General features: G+C 40.8%; 1 protein-coding gene across 2 annotated transcripts; it reads left to right on the plus strand.

Annotated features, from left to right (window-relative positions):
• Positions 1-7227: 7227 nt before the first annotated feature.
• LOC115224454 (serotransferrin-like) lies at positions 7228-15514 on the plus strand. Of its 2 annotated transcripts, none has more exons than XM_029795358.2 (4): positions 7228-7386; positions 10988-11162; positions 13420-13538; positions 14764-15514. In XM_029795358.2, the coding sequence occupies exons 1-4, from the start codon at positions 7329-7331 to the stop codon at positions 15354-15356; spliced, it is 945 nt and encodes a 314-aa protein (XP_029651218.1). In that variant the 5' UTR covers positions 7228-7328; the 3' UTR covers positions 15357-15514. The 2 variants fall into 2 exon arrangements, with proteins under 2 accessions (XP_029651218.1, XP_036369247.1); XM_036513354.1 differs by having other exon boundaries at positions 7264-7386; positions 10991-11162.
• Positions 15515-16342: the final 828 nt, after the last annotated feature.

A 16342-nucleotide genomic window follows, 5' to 3' on the forward strand; every position in this document is an offset into this window, starting at 1 on the left:
GTTGAATATGAGGATATAAGCTGGTCAGTGGTAGGATGGCAAAATGTCAGGGGAGTTGAATATGAGGATATAAGCTGGTCAGTGGTAGGATTGCAAAATGTCAGGGGAGTTGAATATGAGGATATAAGCTGGTCAGTGGTAGGAAGGCAAAATGTCAGGGGTGTTGAATATGAGGATATAAGCTGGTCAGTGGTAGGATGGCAAAATGTCAGGGGAGTTGAATATGAGGCTATAAGCTGGTCAGTGGTAGGATTGCAAAATATCAGGGGAGTTGAATATGAGGATATAAGCTGGTCAGTGGTAGGATGGCAAAATGTCAGGGGAGTTGAATATGAGGATATAAGCTGGTCAGTGGTAGGATGGCAAAATGTCAGGGGAGTTGAATATGAGGATATAAGCTGGTCAGTGGTAGGAAGGCAAAATGTCAGGGGAGTTGAATATGAGGATATAAGCTGGTCAGTGGTAGGATGGCAAAATGTCAGGGGAGTTGAATATGATGATATAAGCTGGTCAGTGGTAGGATGGCAAAATGTCAGGGGAGTTGAATATGAGGATATAAGGTGGTCAGTGGTAGGATGGCAAAACGTCAGGGGAGTTGAATATGATGATATAAGCTGGTCAGTGGTAGGATGGCAAAATATCAGGGGAGTTGAATATGAGGATATAAGCTGGTCAGTGGTAGGATGGCAAAATGTCAGGGGAGTTGAATATGATGATATAACCTGTTCAGTGGTAGGATTGCAAAATGTCAGGGGAGTTGAATATGAGGATATAAGCTGGTCAGTGGTAGGATGGCAAAATGTCGGGGGAGTTGAATTTGACGATATAAGCTGGTAGCTGGTAGGATGGCAAAATGTCAGGGGAGTTGAATATGAGGATATAAGCTTGTCAGTGGTAGGATGGCAAAATGTCAGGGGAGTTGAATATGATGATATAAGCTGGTCAGTGGTAGGATTGCAAAATGTCAGGGGAGTTGAATATGAGGATATAAGCTGGTCAGTGGTAGGATTGCAAAATGTCAGGGGAGTTGAATATGAGGATATAAGCTGGTCAGTGGTAGGATGGCAAAATGTCAGGGGAGTTGAATATGAGGATATAAGCTGGTCAGTGGTAGGATGGCAAAATGTCAGGGGAGTTGAATATGAGGATATAAGCTGGTCAGTGGTAGGATGGCAAAATGTCAGGGGAGTTGAATATGAGGATATTAGCTGGTCAGTGGTAGGATTGCAAAATGTCAGGGGAGTTGAATATGATGATATAAGCTGGTCAGTGGTAGGATGGCAAAATGTCAGGGGAGTTGAATATGAGGATATATGCTGGTCAGTGGTAGGATGGCAAAATGTCAGGGGAGTTGAATATGAGGATATAAGCTGGTCAGTGGTAGGATGGCAAAATGTCAGGGGAGTTGAATATGAGGATATAAGCTGGTCAGTGGTAGGATGGCAAAATGTCAGGAGAGTTGAATATGAGGATATAAGCTGGTCAGTGGTAGGATTGCAAAATGTCAGGGGAGTTGAATATGAGGATATAAGCTGGTCAGTGGTAGGATGGCAAAATGTCAGGGGAGTGGAATATGAGGATATAAGCTGGTCAGTGGTAGGATTGCAAAATGTCAGGGGAGTTGAATATGAGGATATAAGCTGGTCAGTGGTAGGATGGCAAAATGTCAGGGGAGTTGAATATAAGGATATAAGCTGGTCAGTGGTAGGATGGCAAAATGTCAGGGGAGTTGAATATGATGACATAAGGTGGTCAGTGGTAGGATGGCAAAACGTCAGGGGAGTTCAGGAATAACTTTAGCATGAAAACTGATCGTCTTCATGCGTTGAGATGCTTTCTTGGGAATGTCTCATTCTTTAGTAATGGTAGAAGACTGAAATGGCATCTTAGGCGCATGCTGGGATTGTGTGGGAGTAGTCGATATGAAAGGGGTTGTGAAAGTCACGCAAACCTTCTCAGACAGCTTCAACTGTTCTGAAGTATGAACTGGATTTCCCAAATTTAACAATGTGGACATGAAAAAAACGCATTGCAGCTTTGAAGTAATAGCTAGAAAGTGTATGTTTTTTAAGGTCAATGAATAAGGATAATGCAGAGTGTCCGCAATTTCAGCCTATCGGCTACACAAGCCCACTTAAGTAGAACATAGAAGCCGGGTCCCGACTTTTGGGTATATGTCTCTGCGCCTTTCTCATCGTACAAAGCATTCAGGAAGCGGATAGGGAAATAGTTACGTGGCAGCTGATGGAGAAAATGTAGCGTTCTGAAGATGGTCATTAGAAGGAAATCAATTCACCAAAGACCTAGCGACCGAAAGTAAATGATTAGAAAGAAGAAATAGGGAGAAAATTAGACGAATCAACTAGAAAATGCCGAAAATGGCTCTCAACTATTTCCTTCGACGTGAAACATGATGATAGCATTTTAAGTGTTAAAGTGTTAAAGTTTCCTCTATAACACGAGGAAACGAAAAGTGTTCGAAGGGTTTGCGTTTGTGGAGGCACGACGTTAGAAGAAAAACACAATCCGGGCCCTGATGAACCGGGACAAGTGCATACTACTCGATTCCAGACAGGTGTGTGTGGCTTTCTAGAAGCGCGTTGAGGGAAGAAGTGACTGAGTTGAGGAAGAAGTGCCTATCCAGATGGCCTGGGTTCTGGTCCTGTCCGGACATCTAACTCGATACGCATGGAGTTGAAGTTATGAATAGAGTACTGAGTGTTACCCACAGATGAATTTAGAGAAAACTATCCTTCAAAGAGGTGGTGAACAACGACAGTGTGTCCATCTTCAATAACTCCCCTTCCTCCTCCCCTCTTCTTCTCCCCCCTCTTCCTCCCCCTCTTCTTCTCCCCCCTCTTCCTCCCCCTCATCAAATACCTTGCCGTTTCATTTTAACTCCTAACGTCCTGAGTTGAAATTCCACCGAATACAGCTTTGCCTTTGTTCTGGCAGTCAATAAAATAAAGCCCTAATCAAGTAGGGGAGCCGATGGAGTCGACTCATCTCTTCTCCTCCATAAATTCCGCGTCTTGTGCCTATGTTCTGCATCTGGCCTCTTTGGTGGAGCTGTCGTCTGGAGTCAAGAGAAAACTACAATTGGGCACCCTGCATATCCTGATCTTCCCTCAACGCAATCGTTGGAAGTTCTGCAGAGAAGGAGCGACGATGCACTCGGAGAAATTCTACGCATCGACAACGACGGACTGGCACTTTTGTTGCGGAGGACTCTCGTGTCGGGGACTACCATGGATAATTTCTATAGAACTCCTTAATTTGGAAATGCTACCGAAGGTTTTACCTTTCCAGACAAACACGAAAGTCTTGTTAAACGGGACTGCTCTAGATGCATACAGATCTACGAACTCTCTCTGCATGCACAGAAGCAGTGACCGATTATTACTAACTTGTGGAGTGACATCGAATAACTATTGCCATGTGTAGGGTGGATCCGGCTGTAACCAAATTCGCGAAGATCATCCCTCCAACCTCCTTTAGTAAGAGAGGGAAAGAAGTTTTTGTCCGTCGGTGGCGATGGCGAAAGAGGTTATGTGGTAGACCAGAATGAGAGGACAAAGGAGAAACAATTTTCTCTTCAGCCAAGACTTCATCTATTTTCCAAGCTCCATCTGAAAAGAAGATGAGGCGAAGACGGAAGTGTCTTCCAGGAATTTATCAAAAGACGGGTGACTGAGGCGCAAATGGTTTCAGTGGATGCAGCTGCTCTGAGTAAATTAGAGACCGAACCAACAAGCAGAAGATTGGTTGATATTTAATCTGTGAGGATTCCTGATTGGTCCTAGTTGTACCTCTTCCTCTTTCGAGAGGACTCTGTTATTTGTTGACTCTGTTTGCTTTTTTCCCGCCCCTCCTCTTTTCTTTCCTTCTCTTCAACTGCTTTTATTGAATATTCAAATTACAACTTGTTTTTCTAATATCCTGTTCAGTCAATGCCTTTCTAACACCCTTTACTACTACTACTACTACTACTACTACTACTACTACTACACTACTACTACTACTACTACTACTACTACTACTACTACTACTACTACTACTACTACCACCACCACCACCACAGGTTATTAGTGTTTCGCTAAACGCTTTGAAATGTTTTGCTTTTGTTTGAGGTTAAAATCCTACTGTGGTTGACTTTCATCCAGGGATTGATAAAATAAGTACCAGCTATATACTGGTATTCATACACAGACAGACACACATAAGCGCATGCCCCCTCACACATACACAACCAGTAGCAGACTAGGGTTCATCTGATTGACCGTTTTTCTCTATTGCAAATTTTGTAACTTTTTTCTCAGCTTTTATATTAATATTGTAATAGTAAAACAGTTTCTCTTATTTTTATTGTATTAAATATAAAAGATTGAAGCCATTATAGCGGGCCTGTCACATAACTCTGTCCAGTTAAGTGACAGCAGTGGGAGGAGAGACGTACTCATCTCCGACATGTTTTTAATAAATTCAGATATATGTAAACAATTTGAAATGTATGTGTGTGTGAGTGTATATGTGTGTGTATCTGTGTATGCACGTATATATATATATGTGTGTATATGTATGGGTGTGTTAGCGTATGTGCATGTAATGTGCGTGTGAGAGTGTTTCTGCGTGTGCATATGTGTATGTATATTTGTAAATATGGGTAGCTGTGTATGTTTATATGTATGTGTATGTGAATGTATGTATGTATATGTGCATATAGATGTACCCGTGTATGTGTGTTTGTGTATCTCTGTGTGTGTACGTATGTGTATGTATGTGCATACCTGTTTTTGCCTGTATGTATGTGTGTGTGCGCATATGCGTATGTGTGCGCATATGCGTATGTATGTATGTATGTGTGTGTGTGCGTGTGTGTATGTATATGTATATGTATATGTATATGTATGTATATGTATAAGTGATTGTGTACATTCACTTGGTTGTTGTTGATAGCAATGTAGTGTTGTTTAGCCCAAGGCTATCCTTTATCCTGTAGGGGTATGATCAAAGACATTCCACTCATGACCATCACGTCTTTTTCCTACCTGCAAAGAATCCGAAACTATATTAACTTCCGTGGTCTTTTCTAACACGACGGTGTTTGAACTGAGAGAGATATGACTGCCATTTCTAGCAGGTCAAGTGATCATTCACTGGTTTGTTTGTTTGTTGTTGTTTAATCACGTTAATGTGGCGAGTGGGATGTAGAGGGTGGGGAGAGATTAAATGGGGGGGACAGGGATGGGGGGTGGGGCTAGTAGGTTGACGTGTTTCGCTATTTCTATTGTGTAGACAATAAGAATTAAATGACAACCCGGATCTGGTAATTCGCTTGGACTTTCCGGATTCTTCAGCTCCACCACCACCACCACCACACCACCACAGGTTATTAGTGTTTCGCTAAACGCTTTGAAATGTTTTGCTTTTGTTTGAGGTTAAAATCCTACTGTGGTTGACTTTCATCCAGGGATTGATAAAATAAGTACCAGCTATATACTGGTATTCATACACAGACAGACACACATAAGCGCATGCCCCCTCACACATACACAACCAGTAGCAGACTAGGGTTCATCTGATTGACCGTTTTTCTCTATTGCAAATTTTGTAACTTTTTTCTCAGCTTTTATATTAATATTGTAATAGTAAAACAGTTTCTCTTATTTTTATTGTATTAAATATAAAAGATTGAAGCCATTATAGCGGGCCTGTCACATAACTCTGTCCAGTTAAGTGACAGCAGTGGGAGGAGAGACGTACTCATCTCCGACATGTTTTTAATAAATTCAGATATATGTAAACAATTTGAAATGTATGTGTGTGTGAGTGTATATGTGTGTGTATCTGTGTATGCACGTATATATATATATGTGTGTATATGTATGGGTGTGTTAGCGTATGTGCATGTAATGTGCGTGTGAGAGTGTTTCTGCGTGTGCATATGTGTATGTATATTTGTAAATATGGGTAGCTGTGTATGTTTATATGTATGTGTATGTGAATGTATGTATGTATATGTGCATATAGATGTACCCGTGTATGTGTGTTTGTGTATCTCTGTGTGTGTACGTATGTGTATGTATGTGCATACCTGTTTTTGCCTGTATGTATGTGTGTGTGCGCATATGCGTATGTGTGCGCATATGCGTATGTATGTATGTATGTGTGTGTGTGCGTGTGTGTATGTATATGTATAGTATATGTATGTATATGTATGTATATGTATAAGTGATTGTGTACATTCACTTGGTTGTTGTTGATAGCAATGTAGTGTTGTTTAGCCCAAGGCTATCCTTTATCCTGTAGGGGTATGATCAAAGACATTCCACTCATGACCATCACGTCTTTTTCCTACCTGCAAAGAATCCGAAACTATATTAACTTCCGTGGTCTTTTCTAACACGACGGTGTTTGAACTGAGAGAGATATGACTGCCATTTCTAGCAGGTCAAGTGATCATTCACTGGTTTGTTTGTTTGTTGTTGTTTAATCACGTTAATGTGGCGAGTGGGATGTAGAGGGTGGGGAGAGATTAAATGGGGGGGACAGGGATGGGGGGTGGGGCTAGTAGGTTGACGTGTTTCGCTATTTCTATTGTGTAGACAATAAGAATTAAATGACAACCCGGATCTGGTAATTCGCTTGGACTTTCCGGATTCTTCAGCTCCACCACCACCACCACCACCACCACCATCATCTTCACTATTCCCCACTCCCACCATCACCATAAAGATCACCACCACCATCGCCGCCGCCGCCGCCGCCAGTATCACCTCTCACCTCACTACATTAAAGATACGGACATAAAACATTGCTTTGTCAACTATAACAACATCAACAAAAACAACAACAACAACTACTACTACTACTACTACTACTACTACTACTACTACTACTACTACTACTACTGCTGCTGCTGCATCAAGTGAAGTTACAATTAAGTCATGTTGCTATTTCAGCCCGTCGCTCTATCATCATCATCAACAACAACAACAATGAACTATAACAATAAAAATAGCATCGAGAACAATAGGAGAAAAATAATCCGTTGAAATACCGAGAGAGGAAAGAGAGAGAGAGAGAGAGAGAGAGAGAGAGAGAAGAGAGAGAGAGAGAGAGAGAGAGAGAGAGAGAGAGAGAAGATAAACGAATGAGACAAAGCGATATGTTTGGGGAACCTTTCGCGCCATCAGGGTCGTGTAGTTGGGTGGTTGTGGCTGACAAGGGCAGCTTGAAAGTATAAAAGCAGCGAGAGCGAGAGCTTGGTTGGCACTTAAACCCGGCGGCGAAACAAGTGACTGAATCAACCGAGAATCACAAGAACAATGGCATCTTCTGGCCCATTCCAACTCCTGCTGCTAATAATACTGGCCTCATTTGCAGGTAAGTATATTTGATTCTTTATTTTAGTCATTCATATTCCTTATTATTATTTTTTTGCATTGGATGGTAACAATTTGGTAGAAACAGCAGAGAGAAGGATCAAAAGTTGTGACCCTCAACATTTTCAAGACCCCCTGGCTTCAGTCTTATTTTTCAGTTACCTGAATTGATAATTACTGTCTTCTCTACCAGTTATACATACAATAAACGCATTGTATCCTTTCTTAAAAAAGAAAAAAATTGCAAGGGCCTGAAATTAGCTGTCAGAACCCAACTCTGAGAGCTACTTTCTCATCTAACATGTGGTACGTGGTCGACCAAAATGAGCCGTCAACCCAGCCGGATCCTCAATGAGGAGAAAACGGTTAGCAGGGTTTAACTCGAGAAGTCAAGCAGCATGACCAAACCGTCGGAGTAGGCGCTCCAGAATCATACAAGAAACAGGACGCATCCTAGTTTCTCTGCAGAGTTGTTGACTGGATACGAAATTAGACCAATGCTAAGCCATAATCCAGCGAAGTAACCTGGTAGCAAAGAGGTTGAGGCGGATACTAAGGGCCCCGGACAGTGTTCAAGTCTTACCAATATTAATCAGAACAGGGAGAACTAATGACCTAAAGAGCCAAACCCTTTGTCCTCCTGCACATCAAACACCCTTTCTCCAATAAATCTACAACAGCACCACCATTTTCAAGATGACCCCAACGATTCCGATTCGATTTTTTAATCTGAAAAGGTTAAAGTTTATTTAGCATTAACATTTATGCAACACACACACACACACAAACACTCACACACGAACGCACACGCACGCGCGCACACACACACACACACACACACACACACACACACACACACTCACACACGAACGCACACGCACACGCGCGCACACACACACACACACACACACACACACACACTCACACACGAACGCACACGCACGCGCGCACACACACACAAATATAAACACACACACACACTCACACACGCGCGCACACACACAAATATAAACACATACACACGCGCACACATATAAGGCTGTGTGATAAGAAGCTTGCTTCCCAACAGCATGGCACCTTGGGCAAGTATCTCCTACTACAACTCCGGCCCGACCAAAGCCTTGTAAGTGGATTTGGTAGACGGAAAATGAAAGAAGTCCGTCGAATATATATGTTTGTGTGTGTGTGTGTGTGTGTGTGTGTGTGTGCGTGTGTGTGTGTGTATCCATGTGTGTATATGTATGTGTATCTCTGTGTCTGGGTTGTCCATCTTCCTTGCCGCTTGACAACCAGCGCTGGTGTTTATGTTCCCGAAACTTAGCGGTTCGGCAAAAAGACTGATAGAATAAGTACCAGACTTTAAAAAATAAGTCCTGAGGTCTTCAAGTTCTTCAAGGTCGTGCACCAACATGGCCTCGGGCTGTATGGTTGTTCTATAAAAAACTATACTGCTTAGCGTCTAATTCGGGGGCTGAAGTTGGGCACTTTAGCTTAATGGTAAGGCAATCAACCCGAGTCTTCGATGCATATGTGTTCGAGTCCCATGGTTGATTGCTGACAAAATTTCCCGCCTTGTAAGGGTAATTTTCCCAGTATTTTTGCTGTCCAAAATGCAACTCTGCGTTCTAAAAAATATCTTCATTTTTGTATTTCCCACTGGAAGAGCACCAGGTTTGGACGGTATTCTACTAGAGATCATCAGGTGCGCAAGGAGAGTTCTACATCGCCACTTGTTGAAGCTAATGTGTCAGTGCTGGGAGTGGAGAACAGTCCCGCAAAACATGAGAGATTGCAAAATTGTCACCCTATATAAGAACAAAGAGGACAGAAGCGACTACAATAACTACCGAGACATCTCGCTGTTAAGCATCACAGGGGAGGTCTTGGCCCGCATAGTCCTAAACAGACTATAGAAAATTGCTGCGAGGGTATACCCCGAATCTCAGTGTAGCTTCAGATCAGAACACTACCATCAACAGGATCTTCTCTCTTCGACAGTTACAGAAATGTCGAGAGCAAATACAGCCACTCTTGATCACTTTCATCGACCTCACAAAGGTCTTTGACCGAGTCAGTAGAGATGGCCTGTTCAAAATCCTTGCCAATATTGAGTGTTCTCCAAGACTCACCAGGAATGTCCAATCGTTTCACGCATATCTGAAAGGCATCGTTCAATTCGATGGTTCTTCTTCAGAGGCATGTGTAGCGGCGTAAATCTGGGCTGTGTGCTTGCTCCCATCCTATTCGGCAGCTTCTTCACAGTCATGCTGAAGCACTCATTTGGAACATCAACGGATGGTGTCTATCTTCACTTCAGATCCGACGGTAAACTCTTTAGCCTGTCGAGGCTGAAAGCAAAATCCAGGGTTCGTCAGGTAGTCATCAGAGAAATGCTGTTGGCGGACGACACAGCACTGACAGTGCATTATGGGGGACAAATGCAGCACCTCGTGGACAAACTCTCAAAAACCCGTCAGGAATTCAGCCTATCAGTCTGAAGGGGACCAACATACTAGGTCAGGGTGTCAAGTACCCACCTTCCACCATCGCCATCAACAACTACAAGCTGGAGGTAATTCATGAATTCCCCTACCTCGGCTCTACCATCTCTGATGACCTCTTCTGGAATCATAAGATCAGCAGGTGAACTGACCCACACACATGCGCACAAACAAAAAGGAAAGCATTGTAAATAACGGACAGAGTCAAGACTATTGAAAAGGTTACAAGACGCAACGAAAATTTTAGGCAAATAAAAATAAGGAATTAGTGGAAATGTTACCGGTGAGTGTGTTATATTATGAGGCACAAAAAGAAAATGACTCTCCACGGACACAACAGAATATATATATATATATATATATATATATATATAAACATCTATACACACAGAATATACATACGTACGAATATATATATGACGACAATGATAATGGATCTTCGTCGTGTGACTACGAGGATTCAGTTGTTGGGTAAACTTAACGTGTATTGTTAGATTGATTCCCAGGAAGAACCTGCCTCAACATTCGATGTGACAACACTGGATCCTTAAATTACTAGAACAATCCATTCAATTGGCTTCTGTACAGTTTTCGCCAACCCAGTTCCTCTTATAAGATATTGGTAAATTTGAGTCTTTAGAAAATGACACAGACCCAAATTGCCATGCATTGAGATCGAATCCAGAACGTCGTAGCTATGAAGCGAACCTCTTAAGTATTCGGTGCCTATTAAGGGATTGACAAGTTCAAAAAGAAGCTGTTTCCGGCTACTTATAATAAAGAACTCATCTGAGAGTGCATAAAAATGTCTAATTCATTATCGTTAGTTCGACAGAATATATCCTGTTTCGCCTGTCACTAATCGGGAACTCACGATGATTTTTCTGTCAGTTAACAAGACAATTTCTGAAGAACAAATCCTGACCCTGAAATATTGAAATATCAAGTAAAAAAACCCCATCGACTTGCGTTGGTTTTAATAACTTGTATTTTTATAACCTGTATACACATACATACATACATACATATGTGTGTGAGTTTGTGTATGAGAGAGAGAGAGAGAAAGAGAGAGATTGACTATCTTCCACTTCCATATTCCAGAAGCCAGTGAACCAAGACTTTGTGTGACTTCAGAGAAAGAAAGGCAGAAATGTAAAACATTCCAGAACATTACATGTGTGAAAGGCTCCAGTGCTAGCGATTGCCTGGAAAAAATCGCTAAGAATTTGGCTGATATAACGAGTCTTGACGGAGGAAACATTTACAAAGCCGGCAAGTAAGTTTATTAATTAATTTATTTATTTATCATTGTTGTTGTTATTATCATTATTATTATCTTCTTTAAATTCTGTTTCCATTTTTTGCCGAGTGTCTTCCTGATACCTAAGGCAAAGAAACTCACGGTGTGCATTGGTAGGCCATTAGAATAAACACATCAGATTGTTCATTTACAAAGTTAGGTGATAGAAAAAAGGGAAGACAGAGAGAGAGAGAGAGAGAGAGAGAGAGAGAGAGAGAGAGAGAGAGAGAGAGAGAGAACTAAAGATAGAAAAAAATAAAAAAACAAAGAAAACAAAGGGGAAAGAAATAAAGGAAAGAAAATTTCCAGCAGTATTGCTCTTCTCCGTACTTGTGAAGTATCAGATAAAACAATCTTTTGTACTTCCTGTATGGATGGTAAGCCAGGGATCATCCTCAAATGATTTTCAGTTCCATTTTTGATCATTCCAAGTGCTCTTACAATCACTGGTATTGTAGCCGTCTTTACGATTTCGATTACCAAATCTTCATATTTTCTGAGCTTATCGAATTCTTTTGCCGAGATGTTATGATCACAGGCTCTGCTCGAGTCAATCAATGAGCAGACTTCATTGTTTTGGTCTTTCACAACAATATCTGGTTTGATGGTCCGGTCTGTACATACTGGAAAGTCCCAAAGAATCTTAACATTTTCTCGCTCAGTTACAACCTCAGGGTGGTGCTTGTTGCCGTTGTTATCAAAAGGTAGCGAGCTGGCAGAATCGTTAGCACCCCAGGCAAAGTGCTTAGCAGGATTTCGTCTGTCTTTACGTTCTGAGTCCGACTATAACTGCAGGGTACGGATTACATGGTTACCATAACATTCTTAGCTGATTAGGGTGCCTAGACTCCTGTAACTGTAACAACACTATAAACAACAAAAAGTATAGGCAGAGAGTTAAGCAACCGGATCTTTTGGAAAACACAGTTCGAGTCACAGAAAGACTGGGGCTGTTGACAGAAATTATTAAAAAAGAAAATCAGTATTCAAAGAGAGAGAAAAGTGAAGCAAGCGATTATGTTATCGACTAAACAAATCGATGTATAGTGACTTACATCAACGTGAAAAGCCGGCGCATTGGAAGACTAGCCGTAGAGCTTTCGGAAAGGTGTTTGGGGCTAGTGTAGAAGTAAAAGCTGTCGTCATGCGAGGCAAACAATTTGTCAAACACTTGATATTTGGATTGGGATCAACGAGGCACTCCCCAGCGTCACTTAGAAATGAGTTGTTGATCCTTCTTTCATCATACACGTTGCGGAGGTAAGGGCAGTAGATGTGTTAAAAGAAATATGTTGGGGCTGGTGGTGGCGGTAGGTGATGGCTCTCTTACCTGATGACGGATCGTCTGTCTTTTCATAGGAATAAAGCAAGTGGTCCTTCTCACTCCTCCCCTTTCGTCCAACATGGTCTTATTCAAAATGGAGTGAATGCATAGGGTCTGGGGCCGCTTCGCAAGTAAAGTCATTTACTCGGCGACCTCAGGTATCTAGGCAACGATATAATGGCCATCACCGAAATCAAGATTTCCGAAGCACGAGACTTCGTACTCCTCTTCAACGGCTACGGGCTTATCCCCTGATCGACTGGGTTCAGATGACTGAATCACTGCTGTTGAGGAAAGGTCTGGATCTCGCATTACGAACCATCTTCCTGGATTCAGAGAGTGAGTCGGTGGGGACCGGCAGCGATAGACATATCTTTAAACAAGTAAGCGTCTACACTTCGACAGGGGCGGAGCGGCTGGATTCTTTAGGCAGTTGTAGTCCTTCTTAGGAACGACTTACTCTTTAGGAGCTGTGGGAAGGTGGAACTGCATCGTTGATGCACACCAGGACAGTATGGGATTGACACGATAGAAGGGAGGATAAAAGCCAGGAAGAGCAAAATAGCCATTATCTGTCTGGTAGTATACACACACACACGCGCGTGCGCGCGCACGCACACACACATAACATAGTGGAGACTGCAACACAAAATGGCCGTCATTATGCATGAATGAATATTTGCTTGTATGTGCGTGAGAGTGCGTGTGTGTGTGTACGTGTGCGTGTACGTGTGCGTGTACGTGTGCGTGTGTGTGTATTATGTGTATAAATGTAGAGCATCAGAAGACGATCGGAAAGTATATCAATCGAAATATATAAATATAAAGCAGAACCAGAAATGAATTTAGTAATATTAAGTTAGTGATATCAGATAATCTTCCTCATTATTTAAATATTGGTTTCTCTAGGTGCTATAATCTAAAACCCATTGTAGCAGAAACTTATAGTGGTTTACCTATTGGAGCAGGTTACTTCGCTGTAGCCGTAGCAAAGAAAAGCTCAAATGTTAATATCAACACGTTACAAGGTAAGTAATTTCCGATATTCATTTCTTATTAAAAAAAAAAGCAAGGTCAAAATCTAGGGACGATGAGATAATGGTAAGATTTTTGGCTCGAGTGGCATTTAAACCCAGAACGAAAATGGATGTAAGATGGGAATTTATCTAACAGGCCTCTGGTTTTTCCAGGCAACTCCCCAAATCACAATAGAACACAACTGACATAATCAGCATTGAAAATCGTTGTCGTATGAGTCCCCAGCGACAAGAGAACGACCATTATTCTGCAGTGAAGTAAATGGATCGATCATAATTAAACGGTACTAATAACATTGTTTAACTAAATCAAAAGCAAGGGGGACCATTCAGAGTCAATACAAAAAAGTGTTATGTATTTGTAATTTCATTCACAACTGAAATACATTATAAGAAACGACTCAAGTACCTGTCTGGTATTTCATTTTATTCAGCCCAGGAAGATGAAAAGAACAGCTGATGCGGACGGAACTTAAGTTCAGAACCTAAAGGGTTACGACTAAATACCAAAGCTATTTTGACTGACTGACGATTCTACCTCTTCAATGAAGCATCACAGTCACAACTAATTTTATATGGAAATTGCTTATACTATGACAACAAAAATATGTCTGATCTTTAACAGATAAGGGTGACAAATTTAGACATGTTTTTGTCATATTATCAAACCTCCTCAATGCCACAATCATTTGGATCACTCGTTTCAATAGCAAGCATTGTGAAACTTGGTTCTTACAAATGATCGAAAGTAGGTGTCGTGATGCTTATGACTTTTCATATTAAAGGATATTGAGCCTGTTTCAATATTTACCGATTCCGTTACTCCACCACACTTGTCGCAATAATATCAACTATTTCTAACATTGGTACAAAGCTACATATCTTAGCAATGGGGCAAGTGAATCACATTGAGACCTAGTATTATAATGGCAGTGCTATATGCATTATACGAACAATTATTTTACTGACCCTAGAAGGAAGAAGTACGAAGTTGGCTCGCGTGGCATTTAAACCCAGAGCGAAAATGGGTGTAACATGGGAATTTATCTAACAGGCTTCTTTCTTCCAGGCAACTCCCCAAATCACAACAAAACATAAAAAGGCTTTTCAGATGCTAACTTGAAACGGTTTCTTTTCAAGATTTCTGCGCTTTCTTTCGTGTGAAATGTTTTTTTATATTTTTCAAAAATTTTATTTCCTTTCTCTCTTTTTCCAGGTAAGATATCTTGTCACACAGGTCTGAACAAAACTGCTGGTTGGTTTATTCCGATGAGTGTATTATTTACTAATAAGAACAACCAGTTAACTCAAGCTTCGAATTTTTTCAATGCAAGCTGTGTCCCTGGTGCAATAAATGGTTCAAATATGTGCAGGTTGTGCACTCCGAACTGCAAACGGAACAGTGATAATTTTTACTACGGGTACAACGGAGCAGCTAAATGCTTGATGGAGACTGAAGCTGATGTTGCCTTTGTGAAGCATAGTACATTCCTGAAGGAACTTACAAAAAGTGATTATGAATTATTGTGCGCGGATGGGTCAACGGCCGAAATCGGAGATTACGAACAATGCCATCTGGCTCAAGTTCCTCCTCATGCAATTGTTGGTAGAAACAACTTGACCGATGACCAAATCGAAGAAATATTTGAAAACTTTGATAGCAAAAGTGATAGCACTCTATTTTCTGACAAGTTCGGTAAAAACTTGATATTTTCATCTAGTACTGAATCCCTTATTGAGATACTCAGTCACTATGAAGCCTTTTTGGGTCCGAGTTATATGAACGCTTTGCCGGATATTTCCTGTTGAGAGGTCAGTGCGGTTCAGGGCTTAAAGCAGAAATTTTGGATTATATTTTTAGAATAATTGGTAAAATAATGACATGACACTAACGTTAACCACAGAAAATAGTAAATCTAATCTTGACACTTTTTTTCTAAAATAAAATTTCCGATTGATTCCATCACTGCTGTTGTTTTGGTTTAATTTCTTATAAGCTACTCAAATAATCATTTAAAAGATTTTTCTAAATAAATCATGAGAGAAGAAAGGAAAGAGGGAGAGAGAGAGAGAAGGAGAGAAGGGGAGAGAGAGAAGGAGAGAGAGAGGAGAGAGAGGGAGAGAGTACAGAACTTTTACTGAAAATATTCTTTCAGACCTCAATTTTTCATAAATGATTTGTACTTTGTAATCACTATCAACATTTGGAATTCTAAACTTTGATAAATTTTGTAAGATTCTAACATCGATCAGTATCTCTGGTCAAATAACGACAGGGACAATATCCCTGTATCTCGGAAGGGAAGATGGAAACGAAATCTGAATGAGATTCCCAGTATTTCGTGGCAGCAACTTGAGAGATCAAGGAAAACAATTAATCTATAGATCAAATTTTAAACATTGATTTCTGCAAACTTAACAAACACCTAGAATAGCACAGAAGAAAAAACATAATATACATAGTTTTTAAAATGTGTGTATGCTCAGGCATGCATACATACATGAAAAAATCTGTAAAACTTTCCAGAAGCTTATCCTTTAAGTATATATGAGCATGTTTAGACATGCAACCATAGGCATGAGAATACGTTCATAGAACAAAACATACAAATCAGCACATATACGTATATACATACATAAAAAAGTACCCTGCAGATGTTAGTAAAATTTCAATGAAGGAGCCTTAGATCTAGGTTAGAAACCGACTCCTTCTCTATTGGCAAGAAATCTTGAAATAAAACTGAATAATTACATACAAATATGCATACTTACATACATACATACATACATACTAC

This window comes from Octopus sinensis, linkage group LG25 (assembly GCF_006345805.1).
Source record: "Octopus sinensis linkage group LG25, ASM634580v1, whole genome shotgun sequence".
Taxonomy (NCBI): domain Eukaryota; kingdom Metazoa; phylum Mollusca; class Cephalopoda; order Octopoda; family Octopodidae; genus Octopus; species Octopus sinensis.